General features: G+C 41.6%; 1 protein-coding gene and 1 long non-coding RNA gene across 2 annotated transcripts; both read right to left on the bottom strand.

Annotated features, from left to right (window-relative positions):
* Positions 1-3,916: 3,916 nt before the first annotated feature.
* On the bottom strand, positions 3,917-12,818 carry LOC134738418 (uncharacterized). Its single transcript, XR_010124130.1, has 3 exons — positions 12,634-12,818; positions 11,185-12,066; positions 3,917-4,125 (listed from the first exon to the last, which is right to left on the bottom strand). It is a non-coding gene; the product is annotated as an uncharacterized LOC134738418 (long non-coding RNA).
* Positions 12,819-18,467: 5,649 nt separating this feature from the next.
* Positions 18,468-19,424, bottom strand: LOC129019008 (ubiquitin recognition factor in ER-associated degradation protein 1-like). The gene has a single exon (XM_054461223.2). It carries the CDS (start codon positions 19,395-19,397, stop codon positions 18,471-18,473), a length of 927 nt encoding a protein of 308 aa, XP_054317198.1. The 5' UTR covers positions 19,398-19,424; the 3' UTR covers positions 18,468-18,470.
* Between the last annotated feature and the right edge of the window lie 549 nt (positions 19,425-19,973).

Below are 19,973 nucleotides of genomic sequence, written 5' to 3' on the forward strand. Positions count from 1 at the left end.
TTTATATCTTTCCCCAGATTTGAAAACTTTAACTTTCTACTTCATCTCTCTTCTCTTCCTTTAATTCCTGTAACTTGAATATTTGCTCTTTTGATGCTGATACATAAATACTGTCAGCTTTCTTGATTACTTTTCATTTTTTTCTTTTGTCTTCTCTGTACATTTTCAAATAACTTGCCTTTTAATCTGCAATTTCTTTCTTCTGTTTTATTGATTCTGTTGTTGATGCCCTCAGTTGCATTTTTTATTTCATTCATTGTATTCTTCAGCTTTGAATTTCTGTTTGGTTTTCAAAAATAATTTCAATCTCTGTTAATTTTCTCATTTTGGTTATTTATTATTTTTCTGATTTTGTAAAATTGTTTCTCTGTATCTTCTTGAAGTTTGCTGAGCTTACTTAAAACGATTCTTTTGAATTCTTTGTTGGGCAGATTGTAAGTCCCCATTTCTTTAGGGTCTGTTACTGAAGCTTTAATTTGTTTCTTTGGTGAGGTCATGTTACCTTGATTGTTCTTTATCTTTGTGGTTATGCATTGGTGTCTGTATATTTGAAGAAGTAGGGACTTATTCCAATCTTTGCAGACTGGCTTTGTCTAGGCAATCCCTTTACCAGTCAACTCATCCAGGGACATGTGTGTGGTCTGGAACCTGGGGCTACTGGGGATCACCTGGCCTTGAGGCTAGTCTGGAGCCCAAGTCTGGGAGAGTTGGCCTGGTACTGGGGCCTATCCAGAGCCTGGGGATGCTGAAGTCAGTCTGGCAGTAGGGTGTACTTGGGGACTGAGTCTCCCAGGCAGGCCTGGAATCTGGGGCTATAGGATCTGGACTGGTGCCAAGCCAAGTCTGGAGGCTCAGCCTGGCAGGCTGCCCTGCAGTCTGAAGCCATAGGGTGCTGCCCAGTGCTGGATTTTACTGGGGCAGGCTCAGTGTTGGAGTCTGAGGCAAAGTCTGGTTCTCACTTTCATCTCTTTCCCCCACATAAAGGGTATCTGTCTTTATTCTGTACTGCCTGGGATTGGGGGAGGGTGTCATGGGTGGGTAATGTGAACTGTCCATCCTACCTTCTTTTATTTTTATTATTTATTTATTTATTTTTGAGACAGAGTCTTGCTCTCGTCACCCAGGCTGGAGTGCGATGGCATGATCTCAGCTCACTGCAACCTCTGCCTCCTGGGTTCAAGCGATTCTCCTGTCTCAGCCTCCTGAGTAGCTGGGATTACAGGCACCCACTACTATGCCTGGCTAATTTTTTTGTGCATTTTTGGTAGAGATGGGGTTTCACCATGTTGGCCAGGCTGGTCTCAAACTCCTGATCCCAGGTGATCCGCCTGCCACCACCTCCCAAAATGTTGGGATTACAGGCGTGAGCCACTGTGCCCAGCCTACCTTCTTTAACACATCTTTTCTGTGCTATACCCGAATACTGTAATCACTCACTCAGTTTCCTTAGCTCTTGTGAAGATATTTTTGCACCTGAATAATTGTTCAAATTGATGTTTTTGCAGGGGGATGAGTCCTGGAAAGTACTATTTTGCCATCTTTCTTGAGTCTTTTCACTTCCAGTCTACATATACTGCTCTCAAATGATTTTGGGGAGTAGGCAAGACAAAAAGTTCCTAAACGCAGTATGAACAGTTTATTTTACCATCCTGAAAGTGTTTTTATTTATCCATGAAATCCACAAAATTTAATTTAAATAAGCAATGTAACTTTCTAAGATATTCTGTGACTAGCTTCTAAAAAGTTCTCTATGCAATATTATCTTGGGAAGGAAATGTAAACTTTGATATTCTGGATCTCACTTCTGAGATGCACCTGATAGGTATTTTAGCCTGACATGGTCACAAACTCCAGGAATTGTTTTAGGCTTCTCTTTCTTTTGGGGACCCTGAGAGATTAGGTGGATTCACAAATTCTTGTATTGTCTTCTGCTGGGGCTTGCTGATTCTATAAAGGGAACCCTACTGTGTCTAAGGTTCTTCAAGTTCCATTCTAAAAACACTTGGAATGGTGGAAGTTGTGGTTCATACCCAGAATGTTTCTAGGAATAGTAACATAAAATATCTTTCAAATTTGAGAAAAAAAAAATTGTGAGCTATCACAAAAAAGAAAGTATAGTATCCTACACAATTTGAATTATGTAAATAAGAAATAGAAAGTATTCCTCATTTGTTCTTTCTGATACCAGTCTCCATCAGAAGTAGTCCTTGTTAAGTCTGGTGTATATCCCTTCCAACTCTTTCCTATGTTGCTATATTTCCTATAGTTCTATACATCTCTTCGACTATTTTTCTTTGCATATGCAGCACACATACGCAACAATTTTCTTTAGTATCTTTTTTTAAAAATAGAAATAGCTATATAGTATTTCACTGTGCAGATGTATCGCAATTTATTTCACCTTTTTTCTATTGATGCTCATTTTTGTAATATTCACTTTTTTTTGGCTAAGTGCTGCTGCAGTTAACATCCATATGCACCTGTCTTTGCATTCTATGGACTTTTAAAATTGAAGATGCTGTGTATGAGGGAGAAAAGCGTGACATAGTACCTAATATTTAAACTCACTCAACATTTATGTCTTTATCAATATTACATTGTTGATCACCCTTTGTAATTTTGTGCTAGGGTCAGAGGATGACCAATGCTTCCAGCTCTTTGGGGTGCCCCCAGTCTAGGCTCCAAATGAACGCAGATTTTAAAACCCTCTGTTGATAGAGTGTGATGGTGGATAGGGAATAGTTCACAACTCCCTACAATTTTACACTCTCCTGCACCTCTTAGAATTTTTCTCTGAGAGTGTTATGTAGTCATCACATCAAGAAAGCTTTAGCTATTCAATTAGTGGCTGCATATCTCTTTTCCTTGTTTAAAAATAATATTTAAAAAACAATGGCTGGGCATGGTGACTCATTCCTATAATCCCACCGCTGTGGGAGGCTGAGGCAGGGGATTGCTTGAGCCCAGAAGTTCAAGGCTGCAGTAAACTATGATCGCACCACTGCACTCCAGCCTAGCTGGCAGAACAAGACCATGCCTCAAAAAAAAAAAAAAAAAAAAAAAAAAAATTTCTTTAGAGAAAACATGCCATCTTTTTCTTCTAACCCTTCCCTTTTTTCTTCTCTTCCCATTTCTTCCTCCCTTCCTTCCCCCATTCCTTTCTCCCTCCCTCCTTCCTATCTTCTTTCTACCACCTTGAGAACACAACTTTGTTTATCAGTTAAACTTCTCATTTAGAATAATTGCATTGGAATGACATTTTGTTAAGGAAATTCTGGAGTTTAAAATAAAAATAAGGAAGTGGACAATATGCTTTTTTCTTTGATATCTCTTTTTTAGTAAGTCCGGATTAATGGAGTCCCAGGTGGTTACCAGCTCTTAAAAGTGAACTGTAGTACAATGCATTCTAAGATTTCCTCTTAGAACTCTAAGACAAAGATGGCTGTGCTTTGTGGCAGTAAGCTATGGTGATCCTGGCAATTTTCATCATAATGGTATGATTTCAAGGTGACTCACCTTTTGTGGTGGATCTTTTTTAGAATTTAGAGAGAAAGTAGTTTGACCAAGATGGTTAAGTTAAGATAAATGATTGCAGTAATTATTTCTGATTAAATATCACCAGAGGGATGATAGGTATATAAAAAAGGAAAGCATCCTGAGATGGAGGCAAGAAAAAGTAACGTTGTATTATAGTATCCACATTTTAGGAAGTGTTTGCATAGACATGGTTTAACCTGGATATTTTCTAATCTGTATATATATAACCACATCATAAAAAGTTTTATTGTAGTTATGGGGAAAATTAATTTATGAAATTAATTAGGTTAATTAATCAATGATTATCTACTTAACAGAAATTTTTCTAATGTGTCATTGGCACATATATCTGATGCAGGGACATATATCAGAGCAAATGCATCAACTTTTTCTTTGATGAGTACACTGATCAGATCATATGTGGTTTACCTGCTCCAGTTACCTTAAGTATAAAATAACAAGATTTGGCTCTGTTAATCATTAAAGGTGGCCCATTAGGTCTGGCTACTTAGAAATCCATTTGTGGTTGAGGCATTTTTCATAGTGACACCTAGACAATCTCAGGACCATTGTCCAGGCTCTGATTATCTACAGAGAAATAGTCACAGCTTCTCTGCATGGCAAGAGTGAAGCTTGTTGCTATGTTCTGTTTTCCAGAATCTAAGATATAATAAATTACACCCAAGCAATAATCAGTGTTCCCGATCCTGTCTGTGATTTGCCTTTATTGTTTTCCAAGAGGAAGCCTCACACATGCAAAGCCATATGCTCTATCACTTTTCAAGTTGTGATGTCTCATCTGGGAGTGATTTGAGCCCCTGCCCCTCAACAATTCTTTTATGAGTCCAAGATTAAAAGACCATATTCAATCTTATTTTTATTATATCTTTTTGGGGAGGCAAAAAAACAGTAACTCTTAGCAGAGGAGGAACTTGTATGCCATCTGACCTAGAAACAGATGCTACTGATTGGGAAGGTCACACACAAGGATATACACAGTCTTTCTGTATCTTTCTTTTTTTTTTTTTTTTTTAGGCTTTCTTCCTGTGTTCTTTTTTTTTTTTTTTCTTTTATTATTATTATTATTATTATCATTATTATACTTTAGGTTTTATGGTACATGTGCGCAATGTGCAGGTAAGTTACATATGTATACATGTGCCATGCTGGTGCGCTGCACCCACCAACTTGTCATCTAGCATTAGGTATATCTCCCAATGCTATCCCTCCCCCCTCCCCCCACCCCACAACAGTCCCCGAAGTGTGATGTTCCCCTTCCTGTGTCCATGTGTTCTCATTGTTCAATTCCCATCTATGAGTGAGAATATGCGGTGTTTGGTTTTTTGTTCTTGCGATAGTTTACTGAGAATGATGATTTCCAGTTTCATCCATGTCCCTACAAAGGACGTGAACTCATCATTTTTTATGGCTGCATAGTATTCCATGGTGTATATGTGCCACATTTTCTTAATCCAGTCTATCATTGTTGGACATTTGGGTTGGTTCCAAGTCTTTGCTATTGTGAATAATGCGGCAATAAACATATGTGTGCATGTGTCTTTATAGCAGCATGATTTATAGTCCTTTGGGTATATACCCAGTAATGGGATGGCTGGGTCAAATGGAATTTCTAGTTCTAGATCCCTGAGGAATCGCCACACTGACTTCCACAAGGGTTGAACTAGTTTACAGTCCCACCAACAGTGTAAAAGTGTTCCTATTTCTCCACATCCTCTCCAGCACCTGTTGTTTCCTGACTTTTTAATGATTGCCATTCTAACTGGTGTGAGATGGTATCTCATTGTGGTTTTGATTTGCATTTCTCTGATGGCCAGTGATGGTGAGCATTTTTTCATGTGTTTTTTGGCTGCATCAATGTCTTCTTTTGAGAAGTGTCTGTTCATGTCCTTCGCCCACTTTTTGATGGGGTTGTTTGTTTTTTTCTTGTAAATTTGTTGGAGTTCATTGTAGATTCTGGATATTAGCCCTTTGTCAGATGAGTAGGTTGCGAAAATGTTCTCCCATTTTGTAGGTTGCCTGTTCACTCTGATGGTAGTTTCCTTTGCTGTGCAGAAGCTCTTTAGTTTAATTAGATCCCATTTGTCAATTTTGGCTTTTGTTGCCATTGCTTTTGGTGTTTTAGACATGAAGTCCTTGCCCATGCCTATGTCCTGAATGGTAATGCCTAGGTTTTCTTCTAGGGTTTTTATGGTTTTAGGTCTAACATTTAAGTCTTTAATCCATCTTGAATTGATTTTTGTATAAGGTGTAAGGAAGGGATCCAGTTTCAGCTTTCTACATATGGCTAGCCAGTTTTCCCAGCACCATTTATTAAATAGGGAATCCTTTCCCCATTTCTTGTTTTTGTCAGGTTTGTCAAAGATCAGATAGTTGTAGATATGTGGCATTATTTCTGACGGCTCTGTTCTGTTCCATTGATCTATATCTCTGTTTTGGTACCAGTACCATGCTGTTTTGGTTACTGTAGCCTTGTAGTATAGTTTGAAGTCAGGTAGTGTGATGCCTCCAGCTTTGTTCTTTTGGCTTAGGATTGACTTGGCGATGCGGGCTCTTTTTTGGTTCCATATGAACTTTAAAGTAGTTTTTTCCAATTCTGTGAAGAAAGTCATTGGTAGCTTGATGGGGATGGCATTGAATCTGTAAATTACCTTGGGAAGGATGGCCATTTTCATGATATTGATTCTTCCTACCCATGAGCATGGAATGTTCTTCCATTTGTTTGTATCCTCTTTTATTTCCTTGAGCAGTGGTTTGTAGTTCTCCTTGAAGAGGTCTTTCACATCCCTTGTAAGTTGGATTCCTAGGTATTTTATTCTCTTTGAAGCAATTGTGAATGGGAGTTCACTCATGATTTGGCTCTCTGTTTGTCTGTTATTGATGTATAAGAATGCTTGTGATTTTTGCACATTGATTTTGTATCCTGAGACTTTGCTGAAGTTGCTTATCAGCTTAAGGAGATTTTGGGCTGAGACAATGGGGTTTTCTAGATATACTATCATGTCATCTGCAAACAAGGACAATTTGACTTCCTCTTTTCCTAATTGAATACCCTTGATTTCCTTCTCCTGCCTAATTGCCCTGGCCAGAACTTCCAACACTATGTTGAATAGAAGTGGTGAGAGAGGGCATCCCTGTCTTGTGCCAGTTTTCAAAGGGAATGCTTCCAGTTTTTGCCCATTCAGTATGATATTGGCTGTGGGTTTGTCATAAATAGCTCTTATTATTTTGAGATACGTCCCATCAATTCCTAATTTATTGAGAGTTTTTAGCATGAAGGGTTGTTGAATTTTGTCAAAGGCCTTTTCTGCATCTATTGAGATAATCATGTGGTTTTTGTCTTTGGTTCTGTTTATATGCTGGATTACATTTATTGATTTGCGTATATTGAACCAGCCTTGCATCCCAGGGATGAAGCCCACTTGATCATGGTGGATAAGCTTTTTGATATGCTGCTGGATTCTGTTTGCCAGTATCTTATTGAGGATTTTTGCATCAATGTTCATCAAGGATATTGGTCTAAAATTCTCTTTTTTTGTTGTGTCTCTGCCAGGCTTTGGTATCAGGATGATGCTGGCCTCATAAAATGAGTTAGGGAGGATTCCCTCTTTTTCTATTGATTGGAATAGTTTCAGAAGGAATGGTACCAGCTCCTCCTTGTACCTCTGGTAGAATTCGGCTGTGAACCCATCTGGTCCTGGACTTTTTTTGGTTGGTAAGCTATTAATTATTGCCACAATTTCAGCTCCTGTTATTGGTCTATTCAGAGATTCAACTTCTTCCTGGTTTAGTCTTGGGAGGGTGTATGTGTTGAGGAATTTATCCATTTCTTCTAGATTTTCTAGTTTATTTGCATAGAGGTGTTTGTAATATTCTCTGATGGTAGTTTGTATTTCTGTGGGATCGGTGGTGATATCCCCTTTATCATTTTTTATTGCATCTATTTGATTCTTCTCTCTTTTTTTCTTTATTAATCTTGCTAGCGGTCTATCAATTTTGTTGATCCTTTCAAAAAACCAGCTCCTGGATTCATTTATTTTTTGAAGGGTTTTTTGGGTCTCTATTTCCTTCAGTTCTGCTCTGATTTTAGTTATTTCTTGCCTTCTGCTAGCTTTTGAATGTGTTTGCTCTTGCTTTTCTAGTTCTTTTAATTGTGATGTTAGGGTGTCAATTTTGGATCTTTCCTGCTTTCTCTTGTGGGCATTTAGTGCTATAAATTTCCCTCTACACACTGCTTTGAATGCATCCCAGAGATTCTGGTATGTTGTGTCTTGGTTCTCGTTGGTTTCAAAGAACATCTTTATTTCTGCCTTCATTTCGTTATGTACCCAGTAGTCATTCAGGAGCAGGTTGTTCAGTTTCCACGTAGTTGAGCGGTTTTGAGTGAGATTCTTAATCCTGAGTTCTAGCTTGATTGCACTGTGATCTGAGAGACAGTTTGTTACAATTTCTGTTCTTTTACATTTATTGAGGAGAGCTTTACTTCCAAGTATATGGTCAATTTTGGAATAGGTGTGGTGTGGTGCTGAAAAAAATGTATATTCTGTTGATTTGGGGTGGAGAGTTCTGTAGATGTCTATTAGGTCCGCTTGGTGCAGAGCTGAGTTCAATTCCTGGGTATCCTTGTTGACTTTCTGTCTCGTTGATCTGTCTAATGTTGACAGTGGGGTGTTAAAGTCTCCCATTATTAATGTGTGGGAGTCTAAGTCTCTTTGTAGGTCACTCAGGACTTGCTTTATGAATCTGGGTGCTCCTGTATTGGGTGCATATATATTTAGGATAGTTAGCTCTTCTTGTTGAATTAATCCCTTTACCATTATGTAATGGCCTTCTTTGTCTCTTTTGATCTTTGTTGGTTTAAAGTCTGTTTTATCAGAGACTAGGATTGCAACCCCTGCCTTTTTTTGTTTTCCATTTGCTTGGTAGATCTTCCTCCATCCTTTTATTTTGAGCCTATGTGTGTCTCTGCACGTGAGATGGGTTTCCTGAATACAGCACACTGATGGGTCTTGAGTCTTTATCCAATTTGCCAGTCTGTGTCTTTTAATTGGAGCATTTAGTCCATTTACATTTAAAGTTAATATTGTTATGTGTGAATCTGATCCTGTCATTATGATGTTAGCTGGATATTTTTCTCGTTATTTGATGCAGTCTCTTCCTAGTCTCGATGGTCTTTACATTTCGGTATGATTTTGCAGTGGCTGGTACCGGTTGTGCCTTTCCATGTTTAGCGCTTCCTTCAGGAGCTCTTTTAGGGCAGGCCTGGTGGTGACAAAATCTCTCAGCATTTGCTTGTCTGTAAAGTATTTTATTTCTCCTTCACTTATGAAGCTTAGTTTGGCAGGATATGAAATTCTGGGTTGAAAATTCTTTTCTTTAAGAATGTTGAATATTGGCCCCCACTCTCTTCTGGCTTGTAGGGTTTCTGCCGAGAGATCCGCTGTTAGTCTGATGGGCTTCCCTTTGATGGTAACCCGACCTTTCTCTCTGGCTGCCCTTAACATTTTTTCCTTCATTTCAACTTTGGTGAATCTGACAATTATGTGTCTTGGAGTTGCCCTTCTCGAGGAGTATCTTTGTGGCGTTCTCTGTATTTCCTGAATCTGAATGTTGGCCTGCCTTGCTAGATTGGGGAAGTTCTCCTGGATAATATCCTGCAGAGTGTTTTCCAACTTGTTTCCATTCTCCCCGTCACTTTCAGGTACACCAATCAGACGTAGATTTGGTCTTTTCACATAGTCCCACATTTCTTGGAGGCTTTGCTCGTTTCTTTTTATTCTTTTTTCTCTAAACTTCCCTTCTCGCTTCATTTCATTCATTTCATCTTCCAGGGCTGATACCCTTTCTTCCATTTGATCGCATCGGCTCCTGAGGCTTCTGCATTCTTCACGTAGTTCTCGAGCCTTGGTTTTCAGCTCCATCAGCTCCTTTAAGCTCTTCTCTGTATTGGTTATTCTAGTTATACATTCTTCTAAATTTTTTTCAAAGTTTTCAACTTCTTTGCCTTTGGTTTGAATATCCTCACGTAGCTCAGAGTAATTTGATCGTCTGAAGCCTTCTTCTCTCAGCTCGTCAAAGTCATTCTCCGTCCAGCTTTGTTCCGTTGCTGGTGAGGAACTGCGTTCCTTTGGAGGAGGAGAGGTACTCTGGTTTTTAGAGTTTCCAGTTTTTCTGCTCTGTTTTTTCCCCATCTTTGTGGTTTTATCTACTTTTGGTCTTTGATGATGGTGATGTACAGATGGGTTTTTGGTGTGGATGTCCTTTCTGTTAGTTTTCCTTCTAACAGACAGAACCCTCAGCTGCAGGTCTGTCGGAGTACCTGGCCGGCCGTGTGAGGTGTCGGTCTGCCCCTACTGGGGGGTGCCTCCCAGTTAGGCTGCTCGGGGGTCAGGGGTCAGGAACCCACTTGAGGAGGCAGTCAGCCGGTTCTCAGATCTCCAGCTGCGTGCTGGGAGAACCACTGCTCTCCTCACAGCTGTCAGACAGGGACATTTAAGTCTGCAGAGGTTACTGCTGTCTTTTTGTTTGTCTGTGCCCTGCTGCCAGAGGTGGAGCCTACAGAGGCAGGCAGGCCTCCTTGAGCTGTGGTGGGCTCCACCCAGTTCAAGCTTCCAGGCTGCTTTGTTTACCTAAGCGAGCCTGGGCAATGGCGGGCGCCCCTCCCCCAGCCTCGCTGCCGACTTGCTGTTTGATCTGAGACTGCTGTGCTAGCAATCAGCGAGACTCCGTGGGCGTAGGACCCTCTGAGCCAGGTGCGGGCTATACTCTCCTGGGGCACCGGTTCCTAAGCCCGTCGGAAAAGCACAGTATTCGGGTGGGAGTGGCCCGATTTTCCAGGTGCCGTCTGTCACCCCTGGAAGGGGAACTCCCTGACCCCTTGCGCTTCCCGAGTGAGGCAATGCCTCGCCCCTGCTTCTGCTGGCGCACAGTGCACTCACCCACTGACCTGCGCCCACTGTCTGGCACTCCCTAGTGAGATGAACACGGTACCTCAGATGGAAATGCAGAAATCACCCGTCTTCTGCGTCGCTTGCGCTGGGAGCTGTAGACCGGAGCTGTTCCTATTCGGCCATCTTGGCTCCTCCCCCCTGTATCTTTCAAAGTAAAGATGGCCCTGACAATAGAAAAGGAGAAACTACCTCAGTACCATCCCGAAATATCATTTCATGTGTAATAAAATGCAATTATTCTTCTTCGACCAAAATAAAACCCTTAGTGGATCACCCAATCAAAAAAGTTAGTTAACATACAGAAGCGTAAAAATAGCTTACACAAATCTTATGTGCTGTGGCTCATGCCTGTAATCCCAACACTTTGGGAGGCCAAGGCGGGTGGATCACTTGAGGTCAGGAGTTCGACACCAGTCTGACCATCATGTTGAAACCCCATCTCTATTAAAAATGCAAAAAAATTAGCCGGGCACAGTGGCAGGCACCGGTAATCCCAGCTGCTTGGGAGACTGAGACAGGAGAATCACTTGAACCCGGGAGGCAGAGGTTGCAGTAAGCCGAGATCACGTCACTGCACTCCATCCTGGGCTACAGAGCAAGACTCCATCTCAAAACAAACAAACAAACAAGTAAATAAATAAATAAATAGAAACCCATAATTATACACCAATTCACTAACCTTGTGAAGCAGGAAACTGCCTTGTTCTTGAGTTTGGTTCTTCTGATTAATGTTCTTCATTGGTTCTCACAGACAAGTGACACCTACACAGTATCATTGGCTATGTGAAGCTTCAGTTTCTTAGGTGAAGGAGGAACTTACAGAAACTTACAAAGCAATCTAAAACCACTATTCTTCCCATTTTTAAATGATTTGACTTCCTTCCTCAATCTTTTATGGTTGTCTTGGTCAAACTTAAGATGACAGTATTTATTTTTAAGGTGACCTGACTTTATTGTCTCTTTTCAATGCATTTGATTTGGTTTTTGTAGAGGTAGTAGATCTTTTGTTCTTCATGTTCATAATAATTGCTTTTAATAATATTTAATGAGACTGCATAATGACAGTAATAAGTACAACTGGAATCACTGGATTTAGAAATAGAAATCTTCACATGTTGCTAGGCATACAAGGCAGGGTCTGGGACAGAATTGTATGGATATACAGTACTAGCAAGTGGCCTAGCAGTTGTGAGAATTTGGTATTCCATGGGTACCGAACAGCAGGTTTTATAGAAGGCAGTGAGAGCTCCAATAAATCTTTCCTACTTGAGTAAAGACTGGTAAAGAGACAGTTTTTGAATTATTATCATCAAGTATGTCGGTTCTAGTAGGTCAACAGCTGTATCAACATACAGAATGGCAGCCCTTGGATAATGCCCCTTGTCTTTAAGCAAATGTAGTTTAAAATCCCTTGAAATCCGATGTTGTTTTACAGATTCAATGAATCTATTCAGGCAATAGAAGTGTGTAAATCAACAAAATCTGCTTATTAAAACACCTTTGAGTAGATGGTATCTCACATTATGTAGCTCTTTCACGTTTATTTTTCTGTTCTTTTTTTCTAAAAGAGATATGCGTTATAAGCAATGGGAAATAGCTATATTCAACAATAGTAAAAAACCCTCCATGTAATTTAATGTCAGAAATCAATACTGTATGTCCCGGATTGAATTGAGAGGTGGAGATGAAGACTTTTATTGCCCTAGGTACACTGGAAAATGTTGTGATGCCTGCAAGCCTGAAGTCAGCCAAAGGGTATCCAGTCACTACACGTTTTCATTGCTCCTAATACTCTTTGGCTCTAGGCTACCGCCTCTTTTGCCTAATGATAGGGCTAACCTTGACCAGGAGCCCTCTGAACCTTCCCCAAGGGGCTCCTCAGTGCTTGTTCACCCTTTGACATCAACCTTCAGAGTATATGAAATAGAAATCTTAATGAAAGAAGGGAGGGCTGAGATTTTCCTGCGTGCTCATCTGGCTAAACTCCTAGCATTTTATGATTATACTTGATTTTTAAGTCATCCTGAACTCTCTCTGCAGCTCTGCTCTCTTTTATCTTTTCTTGGCATCACAACCTTTACTACAAAGCTTATTTCAAGGGAAAACTGTTAGAATTCAAATCACTTACTACTGTTTCACGCTTGTCTGTTTGTTTGGGATTCCAGCTGACAAGATGTCCTTCAAATGATTGCTTTTAGTAAAATCAAAGTGACTTGAGGACCAAAAATTTCGATAACTGAATATGTGTTTTAGACTACTTCAGGGGTTTCTCTTGCAACTTGGCTGGATAAGTGTGAAAACAGAATTGTTAGTGATGAAGAGAGCTGAGGCCTGTATTCTAGATTGTTTGCAGAATTCTAAATCACTACCAGGAAAGGGCTCAGAGAAAGCCGTCACTTTATGAGACCTCAGAAGCAACCTGGAGCCAGGTCTGTGGTTGAAGAATGTTTCCAAACTGGGGTGATGGCTATGGCTATTTTTTTTTTTTTTTTGTTATTGTTGTCAGATGCCTCAGGGCGCCAACAAATGAGAGTGGGTTGTTGTCCTTAGAGGGTGTTTTTTTTTTTCTTCAATTTCTTACTTTGGGGAAAACTCTTAAGATGCTGTGTGTTTTTGGAGATTTCCAGGGGTATTGTAGGAAGGGTAGAAGACTCCCCTATCCACACTGGGATGACCCTCTGGGTGCCACCGACTTCCTAGTCTGCAGACCCTCGGAAGCTGCTGTTCCGGCTCTAGTGGAAGTGACTCCTCATGATTAGAAAAGGCATTTTCAGCACAAAACTCTATAGTTTTGCATCATGCTGCCTTACTCTTCTTTCCATTAGGGTGAACAAATGTTTTATAACAACTTATCAGGTATCTACTTGTTACCTATAATAAAAACACTGAGCACTTGCTATGGACAAGGGATGGCGCATATGTGCTTTCCTTTAATTCTCTCAATAGCTTTAGTAATTTCATCATCCTTCTTCTGTGAAGGAGAGAAATGAGGTTTAGAAAGATGAAGTTCCCACAGCTGGTAAGTGGCAAAGCTGGGATTGGATTTAAGTACAGTTCTATCTGGCTCTCCAAACTGGTTTTCATTAGGACACATGTATAACTCTCTCAGAGTGCCACTGGGAAGAATTATTCAGTATTATGCACTTTGAGTTAGAGAAACATAAGCACATAATATTCCCTCTAACCTCTTAAATTTCTGGGAAGAAGAGCAAAATAAAAAGATGAATACTTTTAGGTACCTTATTATTAACAGATTAGCTTGCATGCTGGTAACCAGATATACTTCTACCATCACAATATATTAATTCAGGAAAAGGATGAGAAATTAGTAGCTATTGTCTTACATGTAGGAAGGAGAATGGAGAACATTCTATACTGACACAAAGTATCAGCCCATGAGAAGGGAAGACTATTCTTGTTAGTGAAGGAACTTCCAGATTACTGATTATTCTAGACATTCATCTCTGGGTGCTTATGGCCAGCTGTGCTTGGTGAAGCTACCAGATACACGGAGGTTGTCCCCTTGCATGTGGGCACCATGGCTGGAAGGGCCTGGCTCACCTTCTGTGGCCCAACTTCTCCAGGGCTTGCTTGAGAGTGGGCGGACATGTAGACAGGCTGGCTATCCCAGGGAATGAGAGTGATGCTCTTTGCAAGTTTTAGTAGCCAGGGTGTGGCCTAACATGAAGAATGATTTCATATATAATTGTATAACATCGTGATAAGTGTTTTTAAACAACAAAAAAATACCTCAGAGATAGACTTGCCAAGCTCAAAAGCAATCCAGATGGATTTTCTGACGTCTTTCTGCACCAGCATTTTCTTTATGTTCTTAGGAAATAGCTGGAGAGGTTTTTATAGCCATTCAGATTTCAATCTTGGGACTCAGAAAGTTTCTATATTGTAGAGTGATGTGTGCCACTATTAAAGTTGAACTGCTCTGGACAGCTGTGCAGATGGGAAAGAACTACCATGCTCAAAACATTTTCATTTTGTTGTGTATATTCCTTACAGTGCAGCTGGTTTAAATTCTCTCTAAAAAGATGGTGTGCAGCTGTTTCTCTGAGGCAGACCCTGAAGGCAAATACCCATCACCCCAAATACCCATCGCCCCAGCACGTCCTTTCCTATCTTGGCAAGTCGTTTTGTCCTTAACTCTGTTGTGTATAATCATGAAACATTGCCATTTATCTGAATCTTCTTTGGGATACAATACATGAGCTCATTCTCAGAAGTTCCAGGAGCACGGCACTCCATCGTAAAATATTTTCTATGTCTCCCACCCCCTCTCATTTTTGCAGTTTCCATGGCAACATTTGGCTCTGATGGCACCTCCAGGATTATTACTATCATCACAGTTATTTCTTCTGATTACTGTTGTTGCTTATTGTCATCAACATCATTTTGACTGTCGGTTAGTCAGATCCTGATCCTAAACACCTGGCCTCTGGGAACATTTCCTCAAAACGGTTGAAAAGTTAAAAAAAAAAAAAAAAAAAAAAGGAATGCAAATCCCAAGAGATTACCGGTGGTGCAGTTATCCTACATCAGGTTTATGTTTCTCTTTAAAAAAATTTCCCCATCAGTCATTGTAATCCTTCCAGAATATACATAGATAAGTTTGTCATGATACCAAAATAGACATGGTTGTCAATACTGCTGTTTTGTTTTTAGAGAAGGAAAGTGTGTGTGCATTTGTGTGTGTGTGTTGGTGGGTTGAGAAGGGAATTATGAATCTAAAGCTTTCTAATATTGCTAAAGGAATTTTTCATGAAATGTTGGAAACTGGTTGTTTAGAGATGAACAAAATAGTTTGAGACTATTATCCACTGATTTTTCCATACCTGCTGTCGACCCTGTGAGCCTCCTTGAGATTCAGAGGGTAATAGGCTTCCTTTGTAAGAGTTACTGCCTTATGAATTAGTGTAACACTGGGATGCCCTGCGCTTTTGAGATAGACTTAGACTTGGCTCGAAACACTACCTCCGAGGCCATGAGAATCCAGAAGCCTCATATTAATTTCTGCAAGTTTCTTCAGCTGTCTTTTTGTGTGTCCTTCTGTCCCTGAGCTCCTGTGTGGATGCTGGCTGCTCTGCTGGGTTTAGTGAAACCCTAAATGCAGAATTTGGCCTCTTTAGCTATCTTATATCAAGCTAGCCTGTCCTTTCACACTTCCTCTCCCTCCTTTTCTTTTCCTTCTCTTCCTTCTTCCTTTCTCCCTCCTTTTCTTTTCCTTCTCTTCCTTCTTCCTTTCTCCCTCCTTCATTCCCACCTTCCTTTCACTTTTTCAGGAAACCTTGAGGAGTTGGTGGGTCACTGGGAGGAGTCATATCATAGGGCACAACCTTTCCTCCCCTGTCTGCTAGCTCCACCCTTTCACTCCCATTCTTTCCTTTCTTCCTGGTGCATTGAAGATTTTCTCCTTTTTGTCTCATTTAGGGCAGCCATCCCTGAAAGGAATTCTAGTTTCCCCACTTGGTTTTAGTCTGCATGTAGATATATTTGTTGTACCTGCAAATCAATTCCACAAACTCTTTCTCAAAGGGGAGAAGGACAAAACCAAATGTTAATATATGTTTTGGTGGCAACAGAGCTTGCTCTAACTGAATGCTCAAAGCCCTGCCTTACTGCCTCCTGGTCACTGAACACAATCTCAGATGCTTCTAGGAACCTGGCAGGTGACATACACGAGTCGAGGGAATCTGGTAGAAGAGGCAGTGTGGAGTGAGGGACAGAGTATGTGTCCAGAGTCACAGCTTACTCAAAGGGACCACAAGCAACTGGGCTCCAGCTGATGGCTGCCAGTGAGGGTGGAGGTCCAGTGTGGCCTCATTACCCAATTTTTAAGAATTTAAAGGTCTAATTTTTATTTAAAAATTCCCAAAATGTGAACCTTGGCAGCTGTTTTTTCAAAAAACTTTGCAAGACAATATTGTGTTGGTTACCAAACTATGCAGGAGAGACAGACCTAAACCACATGGGAGAGACTGACCTAAACCATGCGGGAGAGACAGACCTAGACCACGTGGGAGGGACAGACCTAAACCACGCAGGAGAGACACGCCTAAACCATGCGGGAAAGACACACCTAAACCACGTGAGAGGGACAGACCTAAACTACGCGGGGCAGGCACGCCTAAACCATGTGGAAGAGACACAGCTAAACCACGTGGGGGAGACAAACCTAAACCATGCAAGAGAGACATGCGTAAACCATGCGGAAGAGACACACCTAAACCACATGGGAGAGACACACCTAAACTACGCGGGGCAGGCACGCCTAAACCATGTGGGAGAGACACACCTAAACCACGTGGGGGAGACAAACCTAAACCATGCAAGAGAGACATGCCTAAACCACGCGGAAGAGACACACCTAAATCACGTGGGAGAGACGCGCCTGAACCACATGGGGTAGACACACCACTGTTGCTTTGGGGTTGCCTGTTCTGCCCAGGAGGATCTTGGGCAGGAAGTTTCCTGTTTGGTTCCAGTCTATTTTTTTGTTTGTTTTTTGATATGGGGTTTCTCTCTGTCACCCAGGCTGGAGTACAGTGGCGTGATCTCGGCTCACTGCAACCTCTGCCTCCTGGGTTCCAGTGATTCTCCTGCCTCAGCCTCCTGAGTAGCTAGGATTACAGGTGTGCACTACCACACCCAGCTAATTTTTTTTTTTTTTTTTTAGTAGAGACGGGGTTTCACCATGTTTGCCAGGCTGGTCTCGAACTCCTGACCTTAGGTGATCCTCCCATCTCTGCCTCCCAAAGAGCTGGGATTACAGGCATGAGCTACCACACCCGGCCTGGTTCCAGCCTTTCTCCTCCCCTCTGTGATGTGGTCCTTGCTGATGCCTAGCCAGGTTGGAGTGTCCTTTACATTTGGAGAAGCTTCAAGGTATCATGGGGCTTGAGGCCTAGTCAGCTCCTTGATTCTAACTCAGCAGCAGCAAAGTTTGTAGCTGAATCAAATACAAATATCACTCCCAGCCTAGATTTTCAGTCACATTTCCTCCTGCCCCAGGGCCAGGATCCACCTCTCACCGTCTTTGTCTTTCAGTTGCTAGAAAAGATTGCATTATTCCCTCCATGTCTTGGTCCATTGTAAGAAGAAATAATTTAAATGCTTAAGTTATTTTCCTTTTCTCTTTCTCTTGATGACAGTTAGTTCAGCTCTCAGTGTGGTTTTTTTTTTTTCTTTTTCTGAAGCTTGGATAATTTAATAAATTAAAATTCGGAGTGGAGGAGTAGGGAAGAAGGAAAAAGAGGAACATCTCTTTAGCATTTGTTCATTCTAACATTCACATGTTTGCTTCTCCATGGAATTGTTTTACTATGAACAGGTTCACTAAGGAGCCAATTATGTCCATGTGAAATGAGAATAAAAGTGCAAACTCATTGAGATCAGGTTCTTCTGGTGAGTGGTGCTTTTGAAAAAATATGTAAAATAAAAATAGAAACGCTCTTTGTCAAATACTTAAATTGCACCCACAGTAGTGGGACAGCCACTACTTATAGAACACATGTCTATTTAAACCCTTTCTTTAGGCCAAAGACTGACACCTATGCAATTGACCTAGGAAAAGAAAGGATACAGGAAGAAAGAGAAAGAACACTTCATGTTAGACAATTCCGTCACCTCCATTGGTTTTGACATAATTAGGGACTCAGAATTGCTCCTGCTGAGGCAATGGGAGCCCCACTCAAGCTGAAAGCATGAGGAGGTGAGGAGGCAGTTGCCTCCAGGTCCTCAGGGACAGCTCTTTGTCTTTCTCCAAATCAAGCATACAACTACAAAGTCCTGCTGCTCCACTTCCAAGTCAAACTTGATAATTCTTAGGTAACTCTAAAGAAATCTTGAGTAACAGGGTATTCTTTGATGAGGCTCCTCCTTTCAGTGCCAGTAACTAAAAGCCAAGATGTTGCAATTAATTCTTTTATTATTTTCCGATCAGCCAACAGTCCTCACTTAGGGCTTTCTTCCCTTTTTACTCAACGACTGTCCTCCAGAGAAAGCGACGAATCTGCCTCCAGCTTCATCCTCTTCAACCTTTTTGACAAGGGGACATGCATTTCTGATGAAAGGTATCTTACCAAGTTTAAATTCATAATTGGGAATTCCTTTTTTAATGTCTCCAGGCTTGATTGGGGAGGGGGTGGGCTCCACCCCTTTCTTCTTTCCATCAAGTCTATTGCCAGAGCACGAGAAGGCACGGAAGCCCAGCTCTCCAGCATAGCCACTGTGGTCAGCTTCACCTTCTGTCGACTCCTCATGCTGGACTTGTCTTTTGGGTTCTTTGTAGCCCAGGGGAGCATCAAAGTCCACGTTCCTGTCACACTCAATGATGGACACTACCTTGTTGGGTTTGGTTTCCATCACACGCAGTTCAAGTTCGTAGATCTTTTCATTACAGTTGATGGCAGTCACATTCCCAGTGGTCAGACAGGCAAAGTTCCTAAGTGTGTATTCTAATACAGCTTTGGGGTTGGTGATGTCCAGGAAGTCAGGGCTCTGAGGCTGGAATTTGGAGTAGGTGGCTACTTGAAGGTTGACACTGTCCACCTGGACCAGGCTGCCTTCTTCCAAGAGCAAGTTCGGCATCATCCAGTGTGGGAGGTAGCAGATACCCTCATCAGCCACAAACTCCAGCACGCCACAGTGCGTCATGCGGTCCAAATTCTTATTGGTCAGTTTGAACAGCATGGGATAGGTAATGTTAAGTTGGCTGAGTTGGTCCAGGGCTGAGGGCAGCATAATTATCTTCCCTCCTTTCTCCACATCTGACCTGTCATTAGGCCCTGCTAGCATGGACACAGAGAAGCAGCGGTACTGTGTGGAGAAGTGGTTTTGGAAGACCCTGGGAATTGGGTGGTTGAACATGTTGAAAGAGAACATGATGGACACCACCTCGCAGATGCCGCTTCTCTCAGGGAATGCGACGAAGGCACCCCAACGACCGCTGTCCTTGCTGCCGCCGCTGCCGCCGCTGCCACCATCCCAGTGTGTTGTTTTTAACCTTGACTTCTAAAAGATCAGAATGCAGATCTCCTTAAGCATAAAATACATCAAAAAGTGTACTCTCTCTATATTTATATTTTGAGACAGAGTCTTGCTGTGCCACCCAGGCTGGAATGCAGTGGTGCGAACATGGCTTACTGCAGCCTTGAACTCCTGGGCTCAAGTGATTCTCCTACCTCAGCCTTCCAAGTCGCTAGAACTACAGGCACGTGCCACCACACCCAGCTAATTAATTTTTTTTTTTTTTTTTTGTAGTGACAGGGTCTTGATATGTGCCCAGGCTGGTATGAAACTCCTGGGCTCAAGTGAGCCTCCTGCCTTGGCCTCCCAAAGTGCTGGGACTACAGGTGTGAGCCACCACACTTGGCCAGAGTGCCCATTCTTAGCAAACTCCAAAATGTTTGTTCTGGGGTCCCAGGCAACGCCTTACCGTTTCTGGTGCCTGCCCCTCCC

The sequence above is a fragment of the Pongo pygmaeus genome, chromosome 17 (assembly GCF_028885625.2).
Source record: "Pongo pygmaeus isolate AG05252 chromosome 17, NHGRI_mPonPyg2-v2.0_pri, whole genome shotgun sequence".
NCBI lineage: Eukaryota > Metazoa > Chordata > Mammalia > Primates > Hominidae > Pongo > Pongo pygmaeus.

What these genes read in the sequence shown, in the direction of transcription:
- LOC129019008 (XM_054461223.2), bottom strand. Translation starts at nt 19,397, where the DNA reads ATGTTCTCTTTCAACATGTTCAACCACCCAATTCCCAGGGTCTTCCAA.